At 42.1% G+C, this 27,041-nt stretch overlaps 2 protein-coding genes across 3 annotated transcripts in view; one reads left to right on the forward strand and one right to left on the reverse strand.

Moving 5' to 3' along the window:
- LOC143100433 (ephrin type-A receptor 6-like) overlaps positions 1-13,764 on the forward strand; it is a 105,591-nt gene extending 91,827 nt beyond the window's left edge. The window contains exons 9-17 of one of the 2 annotated variants that reach the window (XM_076263608.1): positions 1,332-1,402; positions 3,839-3,967; positions 4,468-4,653; positions 9,796-9,857; positions 10,691-10,900; positions 11,790-11,939; positions 12,917-13,110; positions 13,405-13,554; positions 13,650-13,764. In XM_076263608.1, the coding sequence (XP_076119723.1) occupies positions 1,332-1,402; positions 3,839-3,967; positions 4,468-4,653; positions 9,796-9,857; positions 10,691-10,900; positions 11,790-11,939; positions 12,917-13,110; positions 13,405-13,554; positions 13,650-13,764 (1,267 nt within the window). The remainder of the gene's footprint in view (positions 1-1,331; positions 1,403-3,838; positions 3,968-4,467; positions 4,654-9,795; positions 9,858-10,690; positions 10,901-11,789; positions 11,940-12,916; positions 13,111-13,404; positions 13,555-13,649) is intronic. The other variant, XM_076263609.1, reaches the window with a different exon arrangement.
- A 2,653-nt stretch (positions 13,765-16,417) lies between these two features.
- Positions 16,418-24,410, reverse strand: LOC143099883 (F-box only protein 47-like). The gene is made up of 10 exons (XM_076262793.1): positions 24,263-24,410; positions 23,892-24,056; positions 23,598-23,674; positions 20,637-20,714; positions 19,255-19,363; positions 18,638-18,811; positions 18,357-18,506; positions 17,837-17,979; positions 16,736-16,895; positions 16,418-16,524 (listed from the first exon to the last, which is right to left on the reverse strand). The coding sequence occupies exons 1-10, from the start codon at positions 24,408-24,410 to the stop codon at positions 16,418-16,420; spliced, it is 1,311 nt and encodes a 436-aa protein (XP_076118908.1).
- Between the last annotated feature and the right edge of the window lie 2,631 nt (positions 24,411-27,041).

The following is a 27,041-nucleotide window of genomic DNA, read 5'->3' on the forward strand; positions in this document are numbered from 1 at the left end:
CGCGCCGGCCTCCTCCACGCATGCAAGCACTAATGGGCTGTCTAATTGCTTTATCTGGGAGATGGGTACACACCAAGGTGTCTCCAAAGAAAAGCTCCTTATTTCCTGAGGGTCTCCTAGCCAGGCCCGTTACCCATTCTGCAAGGGATCGTGTAGGAAAAATCTTAATTGCATCCAAGAGCATGTGATAAAATTAATTAAAGTTAGTCCTAGCTGGAGTGTGTACTGGAGGGCTGTGAGAGAGATCCACTCAGAAATATGATGAGATTTCATGCCAAGCGAACCTTTTTTTAAGTGTGTGAAGAGCGCTATGAATAGGCAGGCCCCATCTGCTGAAATGTAAATGTGCAAGTAAAGGTGCTGTAATGAGGAAAATGACTCTCGATGAAATCCAAAGTGTGCGACGCGCACTGCTAATCTTACTTCCTCCAAGTGCTTGTACGAGGAAGCTGAAGAAATCAAGAGAAGTGTTGGCAGAGCTCAGTCCTCCACTTACAAGTGTGTGTGTGTGTGTGTGTGTGTGTGTGTGTGTGTGTGTGTGCGTGGCAGTGTGTGTGTGCATGTCAGCGTGTCTCTTAGCCTCAGTTGGGTGTTCAGAAAGCAATTAGCACACAAGTCACAGAATCTTTCATATATTTCCTTTTTCCTTTTTTCTATACTTTCCACTAAATTCTGATCATTTTGGCATCTACTTTAGTCATGGTTGCTATGACTAATACCCTTATGGCAATAAGGCAGTCTAGTCCAGTAATATGTTTGCCGACAAGGTGAGCAGAGGGCATACGTCCACATATGCTAATCTCTCCAGGAAAGCTCTTGGGTCCTCTGGGGAGTCCTAGAAGCAGGAAACCCCAAGGTAGACTTTTTTTCCTCATGGTAGTGAGATGATCCCATAAGTCAGAGGCAAAGACCCAGAGAAGAGCTGGAGAGCAGAACAGGCGAGTGACCCAGAGCCGCACGTGCTGCATTAAACACCGAGAGCTTTCTCACAGCACTGCACCAAGAACACAGACATGGTGCTCAGCCTGAGAGGCCTGTCTTCAGTGTGTCTCGGCCATTCAATGACAGCTCTCCACCGCAGTACAAACAGCACCCCTTTACACAAGTTTGCTTGAATCTGTTGCTACAGGTTCCATATCGTCAGTCCACCCACTGATTAAATCTGTTGCAAAAGATTATGGAGGAGAGCAGTGACATTCTGCAATCTTCCATCTGAAAAGAACCAGGATGTGTTTCCAGATGCTGGATCATTATCAGTGGCTGTGTAGTGTCCATGTGTGTGTGTGATGGAGCGTCCTGCTGATCTTCTGCTGTGTCTGTTTCTATGGCAGGTGTCAGTGGTACATAAAAGCCAAGATGAAGTCGGATGACAAGCGGAGGGCTCAGTATCAGAATGGTCATGGTGAGTGTTTTTCTACCCAAATAGACACGTTTCTTACACAGGCGACCATTACTTCCAGTAGAACAACTCATTTTGAATCAGTGTATAAATAAAGCAGTGTAAAATGTGAACTATTCTATGTCACTTAATAGTTCTTTATGACTCAGATACAGATTAAGATAGAACTGTTTGGGTTCTACAGAGTTATGTTCAGGGATAAATGGCAAACAACACTTCCAAAGGAAAGCCAAACTAGCAATTCCAATCACGCGTTCCTCTCAAACACTGGAAATGAAGTACTCAGGATGCCAGCCCCTTGGTGAATGGCAACCATTCCGCTGAGGCATTGCTGGTATTTGCATGGCATTCATTCCAATCTAAAGCTGCCAGTTCAAAGGAGCTCCATTTGCTGTGTTGTGTTGTTTTGTTGTATTCTTCATTGGTGCCTTATATTTCTCTGTTTGGGAGCAGTGTTGAAACCATGTGCTTCACTAAAGGCTATAAACAAATCAGCTGAATGGTAGAGCAGTCACCTCCAGTCCTCAGTCTTCCCTCCCCAGGCGTTCAGCTGAAGTTTTCCCTTAACATTTCATCTGCACAAAAAACATGTTTCATTTTTGGAGCCTTCTGAGCCATAGCTCCTCTCATTTCTTTTTCTTACATGAGTGCTTAACCTGATTTTATCACCACAACGAAGGCAACAGAATAACAGACTCTTTGAACACTTTTAAAACAGGGTCTTAGTTAGTCACCTCCAAAAGAACATTTGGCTACTGGTATTTGGCCCTGCTTTTTTATCCCATGGGCGTATCAGAGGATGACTGATGTACTAAATGAGACAAGGTGCCTAAGCTACAGAGATTAATAAGTGCCTACGCCAACACACTTGGACAGACACATAGGGCCCTCTTATGAGACTGGCTGTGACTAGAGGAATGGCAAGCACCATCAGCAGATTTGCAAATTTGACACACCACAGCAGATTTGACGAGGGTTGCACTTCAGATTCTGGACTAAACAAAAGCTCTGGTTGTGGTGTCAGACTCCATTACTATACTCCATGTGGACTTATTTGATATTCATATTATGTACATTTACATTGATTTATTTAGCAGACATTCTGATTCAAAGTGACTTAGTGCACAGTGAAGGTGAGCATTTGATGGGTATGTGAGCTCACTGGGAATCCAACCAAAGACCCATACAGGTTCTATCTGGGTACATTGTCTTTGTCCGTCTGTCTGGAACATACTGATCACAGAAATTCACTATTAGTTTGTGAAGATCAAGGGAGGTTGATTCTATTTAAATATGTCTAAACTGGTTTAACTTAATTTGGACTGGCTTACTTATGCCGAAATCAGTTTTTCTACATTTCAAAGTGTGTCTCTTTATGTTTCCGGATGCAAAACTAATTTCTAGATTGTATTTCCCCCCCCTTATTGTTGATAACAACATAACATATTATAATAACAACTCTTGGAAGCATTTATAGCATTTTATTTGACTAATGTTATATTTATGCATGTGTGGCTCTCCAGTTGAAAGATGAGCATTATAATGTCTATTATTATGCATTATTCATTGCCTCATTCGACATGGCTGCTATGGGTGCTAATGCTTGGCAATTAATTTTATTCAGTCTTGGTCATCATAGGCAGAAAACAACTGGCATGCCCACATCAGGAATTCACAAGTCAAAGTAGCACCTCTGATCATTATCAGTACAGTATCAGGGATAGTAAACTGCAGAATGTGATCCATAGGGCATCTTTCCATCTGGAACAGCTAGATTACTTCCACCAAAATAGAGTAGAGAAGTCTTACAGCAATTCTGTATTAACTAACACAGGAACGAATCACTCTTTTGAGCTGTGCTGTCTGTTGCCCAGATAGGACGCAAAAGTCAGCCGGCAGCTGGCAGGTGGCAGTTCACTGGGGGCAAAATTGGAGTCTTTTGCTGGCTTCTTCATTGTTGTCCAGGCCATTCACTGTACTGGCACCTCACAGAGAGAGAGGGGGGGGGGGAGAAAGAGAGAGAGGGAGAAACATGGCAAGAGAAAGAACATAAAACTGAAATGTCCCTTGAATCCCCAAGTGTAAAAGTGAATAGCTCCACATTTTTGTGGAGTCAAAACAAAATATGAAATATGTAACCAATATTTAATTGTATAGCAATTGTGTTTGTGTGTTAATATTTTGTTGTATGGTGTTTATGTTATGCTTTTAAATGAAAAAATATTGTGTTCAGAAGGACATTTGCAATCCTGTACCCATCATCAATACCATCCTTATTACCCTGGACTACATGTTCTGCTTCCTTGTCTTAAAGTCTTTAATTGAGTCTGCTATATCTCCATATATTTATTATTATGTGGTACTGCATGCCTTTGGTAATAGCACAAGCATCTTCTGTATGTGCTGTCTGACACATGAAAACTCTGTGTGATTCCTCAGTAGTGCCTTTCCCTGGTATAAAGACATACATCGATCCCGACACCTATGAGGATCCCACCCAGGCTGTGCATGAATTTGCCAAAGAGATTGACACGTCACGCATTCGCATTGAGCGAGTGATTGGTGCAGGTGGGTTTTTGAGCCCCTAGGCCATAACATAAATATGACAAAACCTCTTTGATTAAGGTACTGTACGCTTTCCACTATGAAGGGCAGGCTGAACAGCATTACATTCTCATATCAAGAGAATAAAAGCAGAATCAGATGTGTTTTTTTCTGCAGCTTGTTTAACAGATATCTCCTATTTCACAAAACTAAATTTACTTGAATTAAACAGTGATGGAACTCTGACAATTTCACAAAATGGGTACACTATGGGTCATACCACTACAAACATTGCATCTAGATTACATTTGAATTCCAGTCTACGCCGTCACACACTATAGCCTCATCTACTGCAAGTTCCGTGATTGCCATCTAGTGGATTGTCCGTGTTAAGGCAATTCACTCTTTTATAGTCCCTGAATGACCCAGAACAGTCCGGTGCCATTCCAGTGCATGTGAAGTGTGCCTTTGGCAGCCCTCTGTGGGGGGACAGTGATTGACGGATGCTGATGTGTGTGTGACAGGTGAATTCGGGGAGGTGTGCAGCGGGCGCCTGCGCACCCCGGGGAAGAAGGAGATCCCTGTGGCCATCAAGACGCTGAAGGGGGGCTACGTGGAGCGCCAGAGAAAGGACTTCCTCCGGGAGGCCAGCATCATGGGACAGTTTGACCACCCCAACATCATCAGGCTGGAGGGCGTGGTGACAAAAAGTAAGGGGCTGCTACTGGAACCACCTGCCTAACAACCACCACCCTCCTGTGAGGTAGGAGAGAGCCCCTGTAGGAGAGAGAGCCCCTGTTTGAAGGCAGCAGTGTCTCAGTGCAGACTCACATTAGCATTCCACAGGGGCACCAGCTCCCCCAGCGCAGGTCTTTGTTATTGGAGGGATTCTTTCCGTCTCCTTCTCTCTATCACTGCAGATGAGGTCCGTCTTAGAATATTAGCCATCCCCACCCCTGCTTTTGCAGCCACGCTGAAACAGCTTCCAGCACAACAAAGGAGCCGAGGCGAGAGCACAGTGATCAGAACAGAACCCCCTGTCTCTGCATCCCTCCATCCAGCCTGCTGCTATTTCAGCCTCAACTGACACCTGCTGTGAGCTGAGGGAGGGCCAGAGAGATGGGGAGGGAGAGAGAACGGGAGAGAGAGAGAGCGGGAGAGCGGGGGGGGTGGGTTGGGGTGGAGTCCCAGGGGTCTCTCTGGATGTGAAAGCTGGGGGAAGAGCTGTCATATGTCTGTTGGGGTGTCAGAGGGAATTAATAAATAAATAAATCTCCCCCGTTTAGAGCAACAAAGGAGTATTACCGATGCATGAAAAGGCGGCAAAGCCCAGTTGATGAAGACACTGCACTGTTAAAGAGCCACTCTCACTCTGAAACTAAAGCCCTCTTCAGGGTCGTGCCATTCTATTAATTATTGTGGCGATGGGGTTATTGGCAGCTCGGCAATACTGTTAAGCATGGACAAAAGATAATGACTGCTCCTTTCATCATGGTGGGTTTCCTCATGTGTGAACCTGTGTTGTAATATGATTAGTATGAGAAGTGGTTGGGATCAGGTCCTTTCACATTCCCCCCCCCTTCTTGTAAATAAGCACTGGCTCTCTGACGAAGCCATCTGTTTCAATTATTACTGTGTTTGTGTTATCAATCAAGCTGAGAAAGCGCCAGTCACCTGCACAGGGAGCACGAGTCCAGATAATCACACAACGATAAAACAAGGGTGAGGGATTACTCTGATGATAAATAAGTGCTTAGTCAAGCATGAACCACTCCGACTGCACAAGAATGTGATTTTCTTCATTAGAGGACCACCTCTTAATACTGCAAACTCCAAGCTACACCAGGCTCTTTTTATGAGATAAATGCACTGATTGTTTTCGCCAGGAGGTAATAAATCTTGCTTTTGATGGCACAGGGACAAAAATAATTGATCTCTCCCCTCTGGGTGACAAATAATATTGGTCTTTTCAATCCAATAGCACCTCAGTGCAGCCCTTGGCAAGAGCAGCAGTGACTGCAGTCATTACAAAGAGGCAGTAATCGCTCTGTTTGCATTTGAGACACTTTCCCATGTCAGTCCAAGTTCAGAAAAATTAGTTGTAAATAGCAGAGGCAAGGGCGGCTGGAAGGAGCGGCGTGACCAACACACATATTGCACACTGCCCTCTTCCCACATACACAGCACACTATCCCACTGCCCACACTGCCCTCTCCCCACATACACAGCACACTATCCCACTGCCCACACTGCCCTCTCCCCACATACACAGCACACTATCCCACTGCCCACACTGCCCTCTCCCCACATACACAGCACACTATCCCACTGCCCACACTGCCCTCTCCCCACATACACAGCACACTGTCTCATGAGGAAGATTCTCCAACACACATATTGCACACTGCCCTCTCCCCACATACACAGCACATTGTCTCATGAGGAAGCTTCTCCAACACACATATTGCACACTGCCCTCTCCCCACATACACAGCACACTATCCCATCTCCCTTGTCATCCCCCCAACACACACACCAAGACCGCTGGCAGTTGGGTTAGCCCCTTGAGCCGTGGATCTGCCCAAGGATTCTTCCTTGGTAAGGGACTTTTTCCTTACCCCTGTTGCTCTTGGGTGCTCCTTGTTGGTGCCCCCCCCCCCCCCCCAATCCCAATCCTCCCCCACCTTTCTTATGCAGCCCTTGCCACTTAATCTACTAAATCCCTCTTCTACTGCACTTTTTACCCCCCCCCCCCCCCATAAATGCACAAATAGGCTGACACCAGACATAATTTCACTGCATTTCTTACTTCCAGTAACTATATGCATGTGACAATAAACTTCCTTGTATCCTTGTTAGTCAGCTGAGGCTCCCAGGACACTGCTTCAGTGTGCTTGAGAGAAGCCGGTGTGCAGATGGCAGGGAGGGAAAGGCAGGTCAGTGATGGAGCTTCAAAACCAGTTTAAGTCTGATTACGCTTTGGCATGGCTCTCCCCCCTCTCTTCATTTTCAAATCGCTCCACAGAGCGCGCGTGGGACCCCGGAGGCCTGAGATTACATTGGAGATCTGTTTGTGTGTGCTTACCCTTTCCCATCCATCCTGAAGGACTACTCAGCAAATACAAGGCACCTTTTTGGTTTTGACACGCGGAAGTGTGCTTATCAGGGGACAGCTGCATCTGACACACCAAGTGAGTCATCAGAGGCATCCGTCACATCCCTGCATATGCCATCGGCTGGCGAGGCAGCGGCACGGAGGCCTGTCACGCCACAGTGCACCGCAGCCCCCTCACGCACCACCACTGTAGCGTGCAGTCGCCAATCTGCTGGGTACTGCTCAGCTCAGCTCAGCTCACCCCCCCCCCCCTCTCTCTCTCTCTCTCCCGCTCTCTCTCTCTCTCTGTGCTTCTCTTTCTCTACTTCCTTCAGCCTCATCTACCTATTTTCTCTTCTCATTCTTTCTCTATGTTACACTTTCACACTTTCTACCGTTCTCTCACGTGCCCTGTTTCGAGTAACATGTATGTTCTCTCTCTCTCTTGTCAGAGCTAGACACTGAATTCTATATTTCTGTCTAATTTCTGAGAAAAGAAAAACTTGCTTTGGCATTTTTCAGTTCAACTTTCTGAGATAAAACCATCTGGTACCTTCACATACCAATACCTTTCAACCTCTTCAGAGACCAATTAAGAAATGTAGGTACTGAAGTGCAACTCTGTCTCACCTGTGCAGCAAGACAATGTGATGCTTTTTAGATTTGCACCTGTTTGTGTAAGCATACTTTCAGAAGTATGTCAGAAGATTTAAAAAAACAATGTAAAAACCTCTGTAAAAACTAGTAGTCACTGATATTTAGTAGCTGACTGACTACAGATACATTTAGCTCAGCATGACAGGAGCATACTGTTGGGCGGAGCACTCCCAGCTGCTTCCAAATAATGCATGCGGATGAAGAGAGTGTTAAATCATTCAACTCGATCCGACTTGAATACAGTGTCTGAACATCCCAAAAGTTACCCAGTTTACCTTGTGTGCTTCTGTACATTGACAGTAATCCCCAGACAGCTAAGGATGAAAGTGCAATGCAGGATGTTTTGTGCCTTTTTAGCCTCATACTGATGCCACTGTAAAAAGCCTCTCACTTAAGCTGAAGGGGAATGTATGTGTTTGAGCATATATATCCTCAGTGTGTGTGTGTGTGTGTGTGTGTGTGTGTGTGTGTGTGTGTGTGTGTGTGTGTGTGTGTGTGTCTGTGTGCGCGTGCGTGCGTGTGTGTGTGTGCGCGCATGCGTGTGTGTGTGTGTGTGTGTGTGTGTGGTGAGGCCAAGAGATTAGAGAGGTGGTGGGATTCATTCCCAAGCCCAGGGAGATGTCCTGCCAAGAAGCTGATAGAGAAATCCAATCAGGACCAGGGAGCGCTCAGCTTTCCCTCCTCCAGCTGAATGAAGGAATATTAGCAGTTTCAGATGACTGCAGTCCAGCACCCAGCTGCAGGTTTCCAGCTAGCGCTACCTCCCCACCACACCACTCCGCAACACGCCACTGTGCTATAAGCGCACGCAGTGTCTGTGCTTAATGCACATGATTTAAGATGTGTCCCTCTAAGCAAGCCTAAAAGAATAGTGAAGATAGGCTCTATTTTCCTCTCTTTGTGTCTGTCCCTCCCTCATTTATAATTTGTTATTCATGTGATTAAAGGCCCAGCAGGGGTTTGATTATAGCCAGCCTGTTTTGCCAATTATCTAAATTAGCTGGGTATTTTGAAGTGTAAACAGAATGTTGCATTAAACAGCATTGAACATGCAAAGCCAGAATCAATCAGCTCTATTTTATTTGGAGACTGTGGTGTGAAATGCATTTTCAGTCTGAACAGTGGGGACTCTGATCATGAGTAATCTCATTATTACATATTAAATCATGCCAGACAAGAAGTATCCCATGACCAGGACAAGGAGAGGGGATCTCTAGGCCTTTTTTTCTGGAAAAACAAAACATTAATTAGAAGCTAGAAACGATCATGTGACCGATAAGACACATGATCGTTAAAATGTATGAAATATGTATCATTTTCATCCAACATGTCATTCCATATTACTATGCAAAGTAGGACCTAGAAAAGTTATTTCCAATTTCACACCCTGACCATATTCACAAATGTAACGGTTAGGAGGTCCATTTCTAATTTCAAAGCACACCTTGTTTGACCTCTCTCAGCTGGGAGCTCAGCGGTCCTTTGTGGAGAAGTAGCTGATGATCATCAGGGCGCTCGGCCAGCTCCCTCCTGGACTTCTCCCTGGTGTGCTATCTCCCCGCAGTGGCGCCGTCCATACATCACTGCATTGTAATGCATGTAATCCAGTAATGAGAGCAGTCATCCACTGAGACTGTCGGAGGGATTAGCCTGTGACATGACCCCAGGAGATGGACGGCAGGTCCTCCCTCTACCCCGCTCACTTCCAGGCCTGCCCAGGGTGGGGATAAAAGTGCACACTAATTAAAAAAGTGTTTTAATCCAGTGCTGGATTACACTCTCATCAAGCTCATGGCTGCCAAGGAGATGACATGCTAATCGCCTATTAACTTTTATGCGAGGGAGATTGAACCCGTTTGCAACCTTGGCTGGTGAACAAGGATTAAAAAAGGACTCAAGGGGAGAGAGGATACTGTATGAACTTTTCAGGAAGGCAAATAAAAAAAATATAAAGTGCCCCCTGGTCATTTGGAATTGGAGCGAATGAATTTGTCAGAACTTTCTGTCATATGAGTCATGCTGTGCAGGCAGAGCAGTGAATATGGCGGCGCTGAAGGCCGCTGGAAAGGTGATAGATCCTCTCTGTGCTTTCTTTCTGCAGGTCGGCCCGTGATGATCGTGGTGGAGTACATGGAAAATGGCTCCTTAGATTCTTTCCTGAGAGTGAGTACTTGTCTCACCCAAGCCCCATTCATTTGCTTTAAGTGTTTCACATGCTGTGTTTTAGTTGGCCACAAGAGAGGGATCCTTCACCAAGAGGTCCTCAGCTCCAAATAAAGTTGTCTTTGAGACCCTCAGTAATTTTGCTCATAGATGAGACATACTTTTGTCTAGTGCTTCTGATGAGCCTCAAAGCCAACTGATTTCATAATGTGTGAAGACTTTAACATTCTATGCATAACAATCACACGCCTTTGAAACCTCTCCCTGTGAGTCTGTGCACCAGTGATATAAATAGCCCATTTTCACACACGATAGCGTAGATCTGCCATCTGATTGCCTGCACACCCCCATACCCCTGCAACCATCCCAATCACAGCTTTGTCACATGCAGATGGCTTGAGGAAGTGCCAGGCGCAACATGAAGACAGGCATCTCACATGTTTCCTTCCAGCTTTGATTAAAACAGCAGGGTGTCAAAGCTGTCCACATAAAAAGGGAGAAAGATGCTTTGATTCTTTCAACAAAAACAAATCCTCTTCAATGTGACTGCCTTGAAATACCGTGACTCGTTATGTGTCTTTGAAAAAAAAACTGACCGTCTTTTTTTGGGAGAAGTAAAAAGGACATTGGATTGTTCCTAATTTTCTTGTCCTATATAATTGTGCTGATTGCAGGTTTCCAGTTTATAATAGGCTGTTATCTTTGGGCACTTGGTCTAAGCCTGGACCTTTTCCATTTTGCATTTGTTGTTTTTCTCAGTAGTGTTATGTGTTGTTTTTTTGTCCCATTTGTCAGTGATGTGAGAGCACCTCCTCTTTCTCTTTGCCCCTCAGAAGCATGATGGGCACTTCACCGTCATCCAGCTGGTGGGGATGCTGCGTGGCATCGCCTCGGGCATGAAATACCTCTCAGACATGGGCTACGTCCACAGAGATCTGGCCGCCCGCAACATCTTGGTCAACAGCAACCTGGTGTGTAAAGTGTCTGACTTCGGCCTGTCCAGGGTGCTGGAGGACGACCCCGAGGCTGCCTACACCACCACTGTAAGTGTCACGTCTAGAGATGTTCGGTCTCATTATTAGGATGGTCACGGTCGCACCTCATCCACAAATGTAGCCATAAGGATTTCAAGATTTTTTGGGTGGCATGCTGGTGCAGTAGAGCCTTGCTCTTTTATTATTTACTACACATGCAATAAAAGGCAAGTGTAATTCACAGCACAGAATGGTGTCAGCTGTTGTGTTGTGTGACTAACAGCTCTATTCGACTTGTGTGTGAAATGTACTGCGCCCGAGGCGTTTCTCTCCGCGGCAGCTGTCTTACAGTCGACTGTGGAAAGTTAGATTCAGCTTTTTCTCTCCAGCTGACACTTGTGTGACCTCTATTCTTTTGGTCACTGGTGTGGGATATATTGCATTCTGAGGTCCATAAGCCATTTTCTGCATGACAGAAATCTCGGTTTGCAGAGAGAGCTGGCTGTCTTGGTCAGACTGGGAGATAGCCGTGAAGGATTTGTTGAGACTTGTGATTTGACTTTGCCCTCATGTGGAAGAAATGGGGGGACACACCAATTTTAGCTCCTGGTAAACCTTTCAGGGGCTTGAACAGCAAAGGCAATCTTCTTACACACTGCCAGGCTGATCTCAAACAAACAAGAGGAAACAGAGGTTGCATTTGTTGTTTTTGTTATGTATACAGTATTGGACTAGTTCATAATGTCCAAGAAAGATCAGTAAATAATAATGGTTGGTATTATTGAAGCCTTTGACAGGAAAGCCTGAAAGAAAGTTAGCTTATTAAAGCTGTAGGTTTAATAACTGGCTGTTCACGTCACACATTACAGTTTACATCATTCCACAGAGATTACATTATTATTGTACCTATATTATATTGCATGATATTAATTATTATACTCATTGTGTGCATTTGCAGGGAGGGAAAATCCCCATAAGGTGGACTGCACCAGAAGCCATCGCCTACAGGAAGTTCTCGTCAGCCAGCGATGCTTGGAGCTATGGCATTGTCATGTGGGAGGTGATGTCATATGGAGAACGGCCTTACTGGGAGATGTCCAACCAGGATGTGAGTTCAGGCGGGTTCATTTCACTACAGCTGAAGATCTGGTTTATGCAGTTAATGTCATGCTCTTCCCTTTGAAAATATAATATTGTACAGGACAAGTTTGGTAAAGTAGGGTTCCAGTTTGAGTGATGTTGAGAGATGTTCGATTTTGACTGACATACATAGTTCAACTTAATCAAAACAAAACTCAATTTAAAGAAAAGTTGTCAACAATGTATTACATAAATCAACATCACTGCCAAATCCAAAAAGCAACACTGCATTTCTGTTGTGCTTGTAGAAACATGGTTATTGGTCTTATTATTTGTCTACAACAAAACTGTACACACCTCACTTTTAAAGATATATAGTTAGGAGTTGGCTTCCTGACCCCATGGCCCTAGTGCCCAGAGCTGAATGCAGAGCTCTGTCGGCCTCAGAGCCAGCAGCCAAAGCCTGCCCTTGATCCCCCCAGAGTTTTACCCAGGGGGCTGCAGTTTCAAGAGGATTTGAACATGCTGAGGAAATGCTTGGAGGTGCATTCACAGACAAAAGCCCTCCATCACCCCCAATCCCTCAAATGCTGCCAGTGGTGGCAGGGGACCAGAGGCCTCTCAGGCCAGCAGATCTCGGCCACCTCCCCCTGACACAGACAGCAGCAAAGTCATCTGGGTCCTGCTGATAGGCTGAGTGGGGAGTCCAGCTCCTGACAGGAGACTGGAGGTAATCGCTGTGTCAGGCCAAGCCAACTAGGCTTTTTACAGTGGAAGGAAGAAACTGCATAAAGACAAGTACTGCTGCTGAAAACCCCCGAAGGCTTTTATAATTGAGACTGAATTGACAGGACAATGGTGTCATTAGCACAAACTTTAGTACTACAGCTTGGATTACTGCCAAGAGTGATTGCCCTAAACTACCCAGATAACTGCATAGATATCACATTTAGGCATTCTGTCCACAGCACTTTGACGTGAGTGTGCGTGTGCGTGTGGCCGCAGGTGATCCTGTCCATAGAGGAGGGCTACCGGCTGCCCGCCCCCATGGGCTGCCCCGTGGCACTGCACCAGCTCATGTTGCACTGCTGGCAGAAGGAGCGCAGCCACCGGCCCAAGTTCACAGACATCGTCAGCTTCCTAGACAAGCTCATCCGCAATCCCAGCAGCCTGCTCACACTGGTGGAGGACATCCAGGGGTACTGTACATACCCACCACCTCACACTCCCTCTCTCCCTTCCTCTGTCTGTCTGTCTGTCTGGCCACCCACCTCCTCTATCGCTCCATCTCTACTGCCTATGGCTGGCTCTGCGCTACACATGTTGTTATGGTGTTTTCTCTTTCATTCTCTCTCCCAGTGGCTCTTTTTTACAGAATCTCTGGTTAAATAACTTTACAGGGTATTCAGAGAAACATGAAAGTTATAGTTTTGATATACCGGTAAGCCCAGAGTTGTTGAGAAACAAACTTTTTCTTTCCCTTACTTTCGTAGATTACCAGAGTCTCCAGGAGATGTCCCTGATTACCCAATGTTCATTTCCATTGGTGACTGGCTGGACTCCATCAAAATGAGCCAATACAAAAATAACTTTTTGGCTGCCGGCTTCACCACACTGGACTCTGTCACCACCATGAGCATCGAGTGAGTATCACACACAATCATTAGCACTAGTCTTTGTAAAAGAACAAACTAATATCTGCTCAGACTCTAATGCTTTTCTTTCTGCTCTGTCCTAGAGATGTCAGGCAAATTGGAGTTACATTGATTGGACACCAGAGACGAATAGTCAGCAGTATACAGACTCTGAGACTGCAGTTGCTCCAAGTTCAAGAGAAGGGATTCCATGTATGAGATTGTAAACAAGACAATACAAGCCTGTGCCTCAGCCATCTTCCTCACAAGCAGACTTACGTTCTTAGCTGGTGCAAGGCGGCACTTTTCCTGCAGACAGTGGACTGGCTTGCTTACTTCACGTGTGCAACCTCAGTTACCAAGACTGCTTGTTTTACATCCAGCAGCTTCTGACTGACAATATAGACCTGAACTTCGGCAGATTGGCATGTCAAAAGGAAAAAAAATAAGTAAGTCTTGTTTGCAGTAAAAGTATGTCTATACCAAGCAACAGTATCAGTATTTAGAACTGTAGATTTGAGAACGTAATCTACAATTATTCTCCATGTTTTGTGACCACGTAGCTGCTAACAGATGTGCAATCTGAAGGATTGTCCGTAATATAAATTATTTTAAGGTTCAACAAGTAAACATCATGAGGCATCTTGCAAATTTATTTGATCCCAGACATTCTGGTTTGCGTATACTTGAAAAGTAAGGAGAGATGATGTTGAAGAATGTTAATGACTTTGAAGTGTATAGTCCATTTATCAATTATAATCTAAATATATTTATATGTGCAGTCCTGTATGTGAGAGCCCTAGTAAATGTTATTTTTATTTTCTTATTTAAATCAGCAATATATGCAGTTTCAGTGACAAATATGGGAGAAAAAATGAGTACTGTAGGCCCTACACTTTCTTATTTAGCAATGGACGTTGAGAGTAGAGCAGTGGCCTCAGCCAGCGGCTGTTCAGAGTGTAGTAGTCATGGCCAACGTGAGAGTACAGTGTTTGCTGTAGTCATGGAGCTTTTCCCTTGTGGATATGTAATGTGCAGTAACAAGATCTAAATGTCCATATATAGAGGGTCATGTGTACATAATCTGGAAAATTTTGAACCGAAAATAATGTCAGCATACAAGATTCAAGAGGGAGTTCTGTTCAGGCATCCATACCACACCACTTTAGCTGGGCACCCTATGTGGTCCTGCCCATCACAGACAACAATGGAGTTGGAAACAAAATAGTAGAAGCCAGGCAGCAAAATGCCCACCTCTGGAATACATCACAACCTGAGACCGTGTCCCATCCTCCCCACCGCCCCAACAGAAGAGGAAGCGTGCCATAACCCCACACGTGTCCACAGATGACCGCCACATGTCATGGATTACATGGACAACACTTACATACCTCTGCTCCGCGGCAGCAGGAGCCCACTCACTGCGGGAGAAGTCCGAGGTCTCTGAACTGTGCTAGCTGACCCAGCGGGGTGAGGAGACATTGTTTGGCATGTCGCTGCTGAGCAAAAGGAGACCGCTAGTTGTTTTGTACAAAGTACAAGTAATTACTAAGTCTTGCATTTTATTTTTCTATGATTTCCAAAGAGACATTGTAGATCTTACACACTGTAAGAGCTGGATGATGAGGATATTTATTTGCAAATAAAGGTGAACATTTCTGATGGTGACATGACTACCATCCAAATGCATCATTGTTAGTATGTCACTGTAAAATGATATTAAGGTATAGCCAGTGGGTGTGACCCTTCAAAAAGGTGAGTAACACTTCCCATGTGAATTATCTGCTGTAAAGTACATTTGTAGATGTTCATGTGCTTATAGTAGACTCCATCCAGGGCCCTTTTGATATGTCAACAGAATGGGAATCTTAGATCTAGCATCGCCCTCTGGTGGAGATAAGTTGTAAAAGTTGCAGGCAGTAGGGTACTGTTCATTTGCATTTACTCCTCATTCATACATTTGCTAGTTGATTTGTTCATTAAAGTATTTATTTCTAAAAGATTTAAAGCTTGAGTTGATTAGACTGCTCAAACCACTATGCTGTACATGCCTTTTATGAATGTAATAAAAAAAAATTGTCAGGTATTCTGAAGATACAAAACCGTATGAGACACTAGACACCATATAACACACTGGGTAAGAGATTGGGATATGAAGTTCTGCCAGTGTTGTTGCAGATTGTTTCTATATCGGCTTTCGTCTTTTGGTTTCTTTTTGCATCTCTCCTTCTTGACACAAAACTATCTCTGGACACTAATCAAACATTTCGCTCACAGAGCAGTGCTGTCCGTCCAGAAATGTTGTAACATGTTGTGAACTTCAAATTATTTTTGTCATTGGCTTCCACTGATGAATAAATTCGCCTGTATCAATATATAAAGTTTAATATTTGCTTTAAACATCACATTACAAAGACAAAAATGCAGTTGCAAACAACATGAGTTACAGTAGACATACAGCTTAAAAATATGTAGCTGAAGAAAAAATGTATGCAATAAATAGTGAAAAATATGAGCATAATGGAAAGAAAAAAAAAAAATAATAATAACAAATCTGTACAACTAGATACATTTCATGTAATAAATATACATATTACAGAACATATTTAAATATGTTCATATTATTTCATTACAAATGTTTTATACACAGCATATATAAGTCTTGATGGGTACACTATGTGTAAAAACATTTTGCTTTCATTTTCACCTAAGCCCAGAGCTACAGTACATTTTATGGTTCCATTTTGTCTGATGGCACATACCGAGGAGTCCAAGTTATTAATAGTATCCTACAGAACAGAAATGTGCCATAACAACACCTCACATCCTGCTCTACATGCCTCGGACATAATAGATGAGGTGGGGTTAGGTGTCAGCCCTGCTTAAGGAACATGTACATGATCTCCGTGTGGAAGTGGGCACAGGCATTGAGAAGGCTGCAGAGGTTCTGGAATGTCTCCTGGTTCTCATTGCGATTGCCTGCATAGACCAGAGACACACATGAAGACTTCACCTTCGCATTCTAACCTGTCCTTTACATTGGTAAATGCCTATCACTAGACTGGGCACATATCTACAGTAGGCTGAGCAAATATCTAGGCTGCCCCTGCCTGTTACTGAAGAGAACCCAAACATGCAGGAATGGCACACGGATAGACCAAAAAGATGAACTCATCAGCCTAACACTGACCTGACATAATGAGCTCATACATCTCCATGGAGATCTCCGACAGCATGTTTTCCATACTCTGAAGGAACGACCACTTCTCTGGCGCCCCGGGGAACACATTGCAGAGCTGTTGCATCATCTTAACCGACCAACTCATACAATAGCCGTCCTTCTCAGACACCTGTGGATCACAATTCAAACAGGTGATCATTCAGTTCAGTCCAAAACAGTTCAGTTTCATTGTAAAGTGTAAGTGTAAAAATATAGGGCTCTAACTTAAAGGTGCTCTAAGCGATTGTAACGGATGCCAGCTAGCTTAGCTTTGCGTCTGGAACGTTGGTAAACCTCACTCCCTGACACAACAAGAGTGTTGCTGGCATGAAAGTTAGTAGCTGGGCTTTTAACTCGATTGTCCGCACGCTCGACTCCCGATCCGAGGTGCTGCTGTTTCGCGGGTTCGAGTCCGGGAGTGTGCAGGGCTGAACCGCGCCGGTTCAACACAACGCAGGTTACACGTGGTGGATAACGTCACTTCTGTTGACGTTCAAACAAAACAGAGAGCTAGCTTGCTACTCCCTCCCCCTGCCTCCAGTGCAACTGAAACTCTCCTAAACGTGCATCTCGTCAGTGATTTTGTTGCCGTTAATGGAGCCTAGGCTGTCCACAGAGACCGCATTTTTTTACAGCGTATTCAGGGCACAGGCAGCTAGTGGATGGTGAGGTAATGTTTGCTGTATGTGACAAAAAATGTTTTAGCTTAGAAACATCACTTAGCACCTTTAACTGAACTCTAGTTCAACTAGTTAAAAGAAAGTCCTTATGATGCATGCTGGTGACAATAACTTATGTTAAGCATTTAAACTTACAATTGCCAGCCAGCAAGTGCAGGTCTACACCTTATTAAATAGGCCCACCTCATTATCAAACCTGACTTACTGAGCAAGTGTATCTGCAGAGGTCAGGTTGTGAGGGGAAAGAATACTGAGAGCAGGAGGAGTATAATGAAAATGGTGGTTCTTTCCTCATTACAATACTGGCTTGTGTGCATTTATGCAAATTTACTCTGCATCTCTGTTCTCAGGCTTTACTGACAGTGATTTTGACTTCCAATCCCAGACTCACCAGGATAATGAAAACAAGGAGTTGAGATATGTCAAAGAGTCTTCCGTTAATGGCTTTGCTGGCAAGTACGCTGTAACAGATGTTGTTTCCACACAGAATGAGTAGGCGTGCCATGTTCTCCAGGTACCAGGGCTGGGGTAAGACTGGCAGATGAAGATGGCGAAATTGAAAAACAACACAGACACAACAATTCCACAAAAGTACACTCAATGTTTGACACTTAAAAACTTTTGAATGCAGCACTTACTGGAAATTACATTACATACATTACATTACATTACATTACATTTTGCTGACGCATTTTTAACCAAAGCGACTAACAACATGGTAAACAGTTTAAGTTTTAAAGCAATTCTCAACAATTTTTGGACAATTTAAAAACGGAGTACAGTAAGAATAAGTGCATCAGTGAGTGCTGTTTTTAAACAGTTGAGTGTCAGTTCAAGACGGGTGGTTAAGTGCTAGGATCAGCAATACTTGTTGAAATACATGCACCATGCATGTCATACAATCAGTTTACCTGCCATCTCATCTACAATGCCGAGCACAGTGTCTGCTGTCCAATCCTTGGCATTTGTATCGCTGTACAGTAAGATGATCGCTTTGGCCAGGTCCCACAGGCTGCACTGAGCCACAACTCCAACGCACACATCTTGCCACCCAAGTTCTCCTGTATCAAAAACACTCTAATCAGCCTTCCTCACATGCATTGCAGGTGCAGTAAAGGTATTAATAAATACAGTACAGTAAAGGTATGTGAACAAATCTGAGTATGAATGAGGTGTCAGAGGGGTCCGGTACCATTGGACTGGACAGGCCCATAGAGGATGAAGAGCAGGCGAGCCTGGTTCACCATGGGCCAGGGCTTGAGGATGCAAGTGAGCCAAAAGAGGGAGTCCTGGCGGCTCTGCCGCGGGTCCAGCAGCACCTTTCTGCAGAAGTTGCGGACCTGCTGCTCCAGGTGGGGAGAGGATCCTGCCCACCAATGACACAACAAAGCACTTGAACATCAACTGGTATCATGTCGATCTAACATCATCACACAGCTATCCTACAAATAAATTGTTTTAAAGTGAGAGCACAAGCCAGTTAAACCCAAAAATGTATTTATCTCCCAGGGAGTTAATTTGAAACTAGGTAATGAACAGGCTTGTTGTAGCTGAGATGGTCTGCCCAGTGTCAACGTCCTGGGTTTAACTTGAGAGCAGTTGTTTTTATACATCACTTCTCAATCAATTTTCAATCAAATCTATTAATCTATCTATTAAGAACTATTAGCATTATGATCCAGTAGCAGTATGTGTCTGTATACATCTGAATATAAGTCACCACATGAAACAAGATGTATTCATAACTGGCAATCTTAGTATATGTGTGTCAAAACCTTACACAATCATTACAAAATAAAGAGAGCCTACCTGGTTTGCTTGTGACAACAGTCTCAATCTTTCGGGTTAAGTTTGTGATTTCACACAAAAAGTTGAACACACGGTGGCACTCCAGTTCATCCCATCCAGCTATTAAGGTCTGTTAATTTAACCAATAATTTAATGGCAAATGGACTTCAAGCATTTCCTGCCATTCTGAGCATGACATTAAGACAATGTTTAAGAAAACACTTATTTCACATTTATTTATTCAGTGTTTTAAACCTAGTACCAATACTTTAACAAGCTGCCTTTAGCTTTAAGGGAAGAATGATCTTTTCACAGTGCTTTTAAAATGGGCCTTAGCGGAAATAAATTGTTTATACGGATGGATGCATGTGCATGTGTTTTGCTGAACGCGTACCCCTATGGGAAGCTCTGAGGCTAATAAGCCATCACCGTTAGCATTCCATTGAACCCCATTCATTTTGGTGTCACTTTGACAGCGAATAACTTTACATCTGAAGCGTTTAGACTCTATTTGTTCATTTTTTATTTCTAAAGAAACACAACAATTTATGAAAGGCTCCGTTCTCCACATCTCATGTCCCTGTAGCAGCCGTTTTTGTAAAAATAGGCTATTAATGATGTCATGACCATGCACAGTAGAGAAATTATCGTATAGTTAGGAGAAGCTTACAATGAAGTATGTGGGGGGATGTGGAGGCATACAGTCAAGGGAGAAGCCCAAAGAGAGTCCATGACAGCATTGGAACACAATATTTCAACAACGTTTTGATGAATTGGCAGTGGGCTACTTTGGAATATGGCAAGTGAATTCATATGAAGTAACAATTATCCACAAACAACTAGGATATTTTAAGAAATATATATGTAGTTAAATAATGAAGTAGGGGTAACAAGGTTTAACTATATTCACGGACAAAAAAACGAATTAGCCTATATAGGCAATGGGGAAAAACCCATCTCAATTTCAACGGTTAACAGTTTATTTACAGATCTACGCTTGATTTTAGATTTCGAAGTCTATGAGGTCGCTGTGTCAATTTCTTTCAATGTCTATGGTTTTTTTGTCAAGAGCAGTTTGGCAAGCCAAGACAACACAAAAATCTTAACCTGTATAATTATTAAATGATAAAAGGGCTTGCCATATGAGATACAATTTGTACTAGTAAGAATATCATTGCAGATATCTCAAATTGCCATTCTGACTAGTAAGTTCATAATTTTGACTAGAAAAAAATACCATTATGGATATCTACAATGATATTACAGATAATAATGTGGTTTGATTAAATGTTTAAACAATTTGCCATAATAGCAGAAGTAGTGTTTCATTGGTGGAGGTACTAGTATTTGGGTATGGTAAAATGTGCTCTAAGATTTCAACAAACAGTAATACACTGATTCACCTGTAGGAACATTCCGTAACAAGCAAATCCCAGGCAACCAGATGTGGATGTGCACTGGTCCAAGGTAAAACAAGGGACCTAAAAAGAGAAGTAATCCAGTAAATTATCGTCTTTGTGCAAGGTCCAGTTATAAACTTCTCTGACCAGTTGTTAGTAATCTGGGAGAAAAAAATTCAGAGCTTTTCTTGGTGTTTTGAAAATGTAGCAGTGAAGATTGCAGGTATTTACTGGTAAGTAAACATATCAATTCCAGTAACCAGTTATAATTGGTTGTACATTGATTTGAACAAAAGTGTTCAGCATATGAAAGATGTCCAGCAGTGTTTTGGACAATCATTTATCTAATCTTGCGTCTTAGAGGGAGAGCAGATAGCTAACAAACGTTCAGAAAAAGTCCTGTTGGCAAATTTTCACACAATGTGAGGGTGCTGAATTCAAATATTTTGTTTACCAAGCTCAATTTTGAGTTTTAAGCTTGATAATTAGCATAATTCACATACTTTTTGGTTTTGCCATCAGATATCATAGGAATTGCAAAAAAATAAGGCATTAATATACTCTTTATGTATCAGATATGTTGTGGGACAGGACAGGAATTACCCCAATGACCCTCAAGTAGCAAATGAAAATAAGCTAAAATTAAAATATAAATTGAAATAATAGCTAAAATTCAGTATGACGTTTAGAAGCAAAATAGATTCCTTGATAATAAATTGATAGAATAGTAGGTGACTGCTCATTTTTCTGTAGAAAGTACTTTGTCACTAACTATTATGAACAGTTGTCAGTCTTTACAGAGGATTTACATTGTATTTTTTTTACTGTAAAGGCGACTTTGCTTGCCTAGTTAAAACATCTCACTGGTGCTCTTTCCTATCATTCAAATCCCAGCCATGCAAAAAAATGGAAGTGTGTATATGTGTAGGGTTGCTGAAGAGTGCTATGGAGATTGCATTATTTGCAAAAAATTTAGACAAGATATCCTTTATAGTGCAACAAAAAGAAACATTCTCCAGTGCATCATTACTGCATATGATGCTGAAAGGAAAGTGGACCTAGGACATATCCTCAGCTATGAACTGATTAATGTCCCTGTACTGTAGCTATTGCAGATAGCGATGGTTATTTGTGAAGGGGAAATAAGTCATCCTCACTCAAGTGCTGTCTAGCAATGTGGAATGTCCAGTAGTGTTCACTGCAAAAACTGCTAATTCAACACTGGTAATAGATGCTCAAGATCTAGTTATGTCTTTAGGGCACCCATCTGACTGCAGCACATTTAAGAAGTATGCAGGAAAGTTTGTAAGAAACTTTTGTATTGTTATTTGGTATTTGTTATGTGGTAGCAAATGATGTTGACTATCAAAGAAATAGACCTAATGTAGGAATGCACACAGATATTGCAACAGATACGCTCAGGCCAATCCAAACTTTTCTCACCTGTTGTTCCTCGTTGGTGGAACACACTGCCAGTTCCTCATCCCTCTCCATTTTCAAAAAACTCCTGAAGACCCAGCTTTTTAGAGAACATATCCTCTCATAGCACCACTTACAACAAGTCTTGCTGATCCTAGCACTTACCACCCGTCTTGAACTGACACTCAACTGTTTAAAAACAGCACTCACTGATGCACTTATTCTTACTGTACTCTACCGTTTTTAAATTGTCCTAAAATTGTTGAGAGAATTGCTTTAAAACTTAACTGTTACCACGTTGTTAGTCGCTTTGGTTAAAAATGCGTCAGCCGAATGTAATGTAATGTAATGTAATAATGGTGTAGGCCTATCTGATTAAGACCCAAAGAGTGGTTGAAACGTACTTATTAAATTACACTGGGAGCAAAGACTATCTTCACTTTTTTCCCTTTGCAACTTTCAAAGAAATCCCATAAACACAGGAAGGCCTAGGGTAGCCTAGATCAGATGGCCTAAAGATTAGGCTCTTCTGCATAGCATTAAGTGATTTGCATGCAGTAATTTGAACACTGACCTTCATCTAGCCTACTTTGGCTATTTAAAGGTAATTTATTGCCAAAACATCACACATAATAAATGAGCTATAACAAACAATAAAGGACTTAATCACACACAAACTACTATTTTACTGACTACAAAAATAATAATTCAACACAAATGACTCAATACACTCGGAGGAGGCCTGCGTCCTTTCTTTTGCAGATATTTTAGGATTTGGATATCGCTTCAGTATCGAGTATCAAGATATTTATGGCAGGTATTGTATCGAAGTCATAATTTTGGTATCGTGACAACACTATGCCAGAGCCACTCTGTTTTCTAGATGTCGAGGATCGGAGGCTCTACCACCAACAAGTGATGCTGCTCAATGGCATATTAGAAGAGCACATCAAGCTCTAGTATGGAGGCAAGCACAAATACCAAATCCAGTGTTACTAGAAGTAAAATGTTTTTTACTTGTCGGTTGTTGCTGACGGTAGATGCAGTTCTGCATTAAGCTTATTCCCGCTAAGTTCATATGTACTGTAGGATATATTCTGAGTTGAAGGTTATCTATGCAATTTGTTATTGTGATGAAATGCATTAAACACCACGAGTGACTCACTATGTTAGCAATAAAAATATGGTTGTGTTTTGATTAGAATTTCCGAGTTTATTACATGTTAACTGTAATCATGTTCCCATTAAATACGTTAATAAAATATAGTATGGCTTCTTTAATGCTCAAACATGTATTTAGAGAACACTTTTATTTGGTTTTAGTGATTACTTTTGAAATCAACCCAATTTAGGGAAAAATAAGCAAAAATAATCGCTATTTTATGTTAAAATGCTGATTATGCGAATTGAGAATTGAGCTTGGTAAACAAAATATTCAGAATCAGCACCCTCAAATTAGGTAAGAAGGATGGTTTACCAACTTTTCCTCAAATTTGCCGTCAGAAGTTCTCTTTTGTGAAGCTGCTCTCCCTCTATCTGTTTTACCTGTGATAACCTGCTACTCATGAACTTCAATCTGTCTTTCGTGGGTAATAAAAGGGTGCATCTCTTGAACAGCAAACCTTTAAAACAGAGAGGACATCATGAGTCATCCATTTTTAATCATGTAAAGCAGTATTATCATTCAATTAGCTGCTTACTTCCAATCTAGTCTCCAAAGAATATTATTTTACTTTATATCTAAACACATGGACACCAGTAAAAAGAAACTAGCTATATGTCTTCTCACTGTGGTTCATAAAGATCAATATAAATTAGATTAATTTTAAAACAATTTACCAAGAGATTGGTAATGGCTGAAGGCAGATAGCTCCTCTTTTGTAGAGCTGCATTGGTGAAACTTCCACAAAACCATTTTTTTCTTCCAGGACAGTGTAGATACATGGCTCACAATATAGTTGCTGATGGCCTTTGATACCATACTGAATACACTAACATCAGACACTTAAAAAGAGGACACAAAACATAGGTTCATAGGAGAACTTTCTAAAGTTCACTACACTAAACTTTACTGTAGGCTTCATTATGGCCCTGGTTCTGCTGACCAAGGTGCTGGTGCCCTTTACCCAAGAGATTAATGCCAGTTTGATTTTGATAACCCATAAATCAATCAGTTGTATAAGCTATATGCCAAGCCCCTCTGTGCTCACCAGTCAGGTAGTCTAAAATCAAATCAAATACTTCTGCAGGCAGTCTTTCAAAGAACCCCTGAGAAGTACGGCACTGACTCCTGGTAATTATTCTCCTTGAGTAAGGTTGTTTCTTCCTGTACTTGCGTTGGTTGCGTCGATTTGCCATTTGTTTACCATTGGCAGACAACATCTCCTGGTATTAGTCTCGAGCTGCATGGATGAAGTACAAATTCGGTGGTATTATGTACTCATTTTCGGATATATTTTAGTCTAGGAAGTGTCCTGCAGACTATAACTATAATTCTGATATAAATTCGTGTAACATTGGCGGCAGGAGTATAAGGATACAATCATAATTTCAAAGATGTCTGGTTAGTTAGCTAGGCGGCAGGAATATATAAGGATACAATCATAATTTCAAAGATGTCTGGTTAGTTAGCTACCTTAACTTTAAGATTACAACTGTTACTCTTTGTTCTGGCTTCTTAAAACCTAAGTTAGCTCATCTAACAACTAGCTCCAGCCAGCTTAATGAGCTAACGTTACACCCTAGCCATTCGTTGTTATTCAATGTTAGTTGACTCTTTACAATAGTTGTAGCTGCTAAACTGTTGTACTTTTCTTTGCCCATTATCTGACTAAAGGTTTCATTTAGTATGTTACGTTAATGGTAACGTATGGTAAATTAAAGTTAACTTACTCAATTAACGTTAGCTATAAGCTAACTTTAACGTTAGAGTGACACCAGATTGATCAATCATGGTCAAAATAATAATTAACAAAACAACACCTGTCATGGCTAACATCCTTTTATCTGTTATCAATCTTACAAAATAGCCTTTTCCTATGTTAATTTGTCAAAGATAATCTTCTAGTCAGTTATTCTAATATTAAGTTAAGTTAACGTTACCTTTACAATGACTTAACCCCAACAATAGCTACTGTATGGTCAGCTGCTTAAGTGCGATTCCCCTGGTTGAAAGCTTTGACTTGAGTTTGTCTTTGTGCCGCCAAAAAAGCCTCTCGTGCCATTGAATTGTGTGCTTACAGAATATGTGTATGGGATTCTAGAGGTGTTTTACCCATAGACCATATACAGTCTATGGTTTTACCTGTATTACTCATGATTGTATTTTAGATTATTCTTCTGTTTGCATGTCATCATAGCCTATCCAACTGGAAACATAGGATAGGCCTACATTTGACCCGTCCCCCGATGTGTGAATTTACGGTTCTGAGAGAAGATTCTAGTGCCCCCAGCTCTCTACCTTATACAGTCTTTCTCTAGGTAAAGTTGTTCAAAGGTGATTACCAGAGTGTTTTATTTGGATTTACCTTAGAGACTAGGCCTACACCAGAGATGTGGTCTATTTCTATTTTTAGTAATTTATTAGTAATTTATTATTTGTTTATTTGTGCTAATCTAAGTTATCCACTTCGCCATCAGATTTTCCCTTTGAAGTATGATCAGTTTCACAAAATGTCATATTGGAGACAGATACGATACGCTCACATAGATTTTATTTTTACATTTATTGTTTCCTTCTAGCAATGAACTGACGACTGTTGTCTGCCAAGGCCTTGGGCTGGAGCTATGTATATAGAGCACCCCTGACACCCTGCCACTGACAGCCAAGGAAGTGCCCATGAGTGATGTGCTAATGATGTTTACCATCCGACCACCTCCTCTCTTGGCAAAACAATAAGCCCTGTTCAGCCAGAACTGAAGCTGAAGGAACTATGCTGTGGTGCTGGGACTGACCAGCTCATCAAGCCCTACTGGTGCTTTATAAATGCCATCACATGCCGTCACAGGAGGGCACAGTACCAGAGACTACCAACACCTCCCTGAGTGCTGAGGATAGCTCACCCTTGACACAGGTGGGATGTATTTTTTATTGTAGTTGATAGTTATATTCTCGTGGATGGAGCTATTATATGATTCACTGATGCTAATGGAAAGCTTTAATGAATTTACATGGAGGAGGAAGGAGAGAAAACAGTAGAATTTCTACCATGTACTTCCTAAACAGAACTTATATCAAGTATACAGGATCACTTCTGAATATCTGTCAGTTCTGTCACTATACAAACATTGAAGTCAACAGTTAGTCTGATGTCTTCATCATGAAAAAGTATACATTTTAGTTTAGTCCTTTTTCCTTCTCATATCCATATCTTTCAACAATAATCTAATTGTTCAATCTAATCTGAGTGAATGAAAGAGTGATTAGATTTGTTTGCTTTAAACATGTTTTATTATTTTTTTTTTTCATATAAAATGACTAGTCTGCATTTCATAATCACACACATTTGCACAAGATGGCTTAATCAAAGGTTTTGAACAATACATGATACTGTATTGGTGTAGATTACTCATAATTGGCAGGTTAGGGAAGAAATAATGCCGATTAACTAATGGTTCACTGTGATTCTGTGCTAGACAGGTTCTATTTCAGTATAGACTGTGATTTTTGCCCTGCAGGCATCTTGTCCATCAAGGCCGGTGTTTTCATTCACACAGTGGGGCCCTGTGGCTCTGGGTGTCACAGAACAGTCAAGTGTGCCGTCGGAGCTGCACTGCTACTCCCTTTATATGACCTGCTGCTTTCTGGCTAAATGTTGACAAGTTAATGAGGCAGACAACTGTGGCCTACATGTTGCTTGCAAATACTCTATAGCCAGATTATAATAGGCATTGTGTCTTGTGTCTTCTCTAGCCAATTTGCTTCAGTGAAGAGCTTTAACATTGAGGATGTATTTTGTCCTTTTCTGGAAATCTGCACCTCCAATTTGA

Source organism: Alosa pseudoharengus, unplaced genomic scaffold (assembly GCF_046254945.1).
Source record: "Alosa pseudoharengus isolate Yale_2024_CS ecotype anadromous, Long Island Sound unplaced genomic scaffold, YU_APseudo_1.1 YU_APseudo_1.1_scf_3, whole genome shotgun sequence".
Classification (NCBI taxonomy): Eukaryota; Metazoa; Chordata; class Actinopteri; order Clupeiformes; family Clupeidae; genus Alosa; species Alosa pseudoharengus.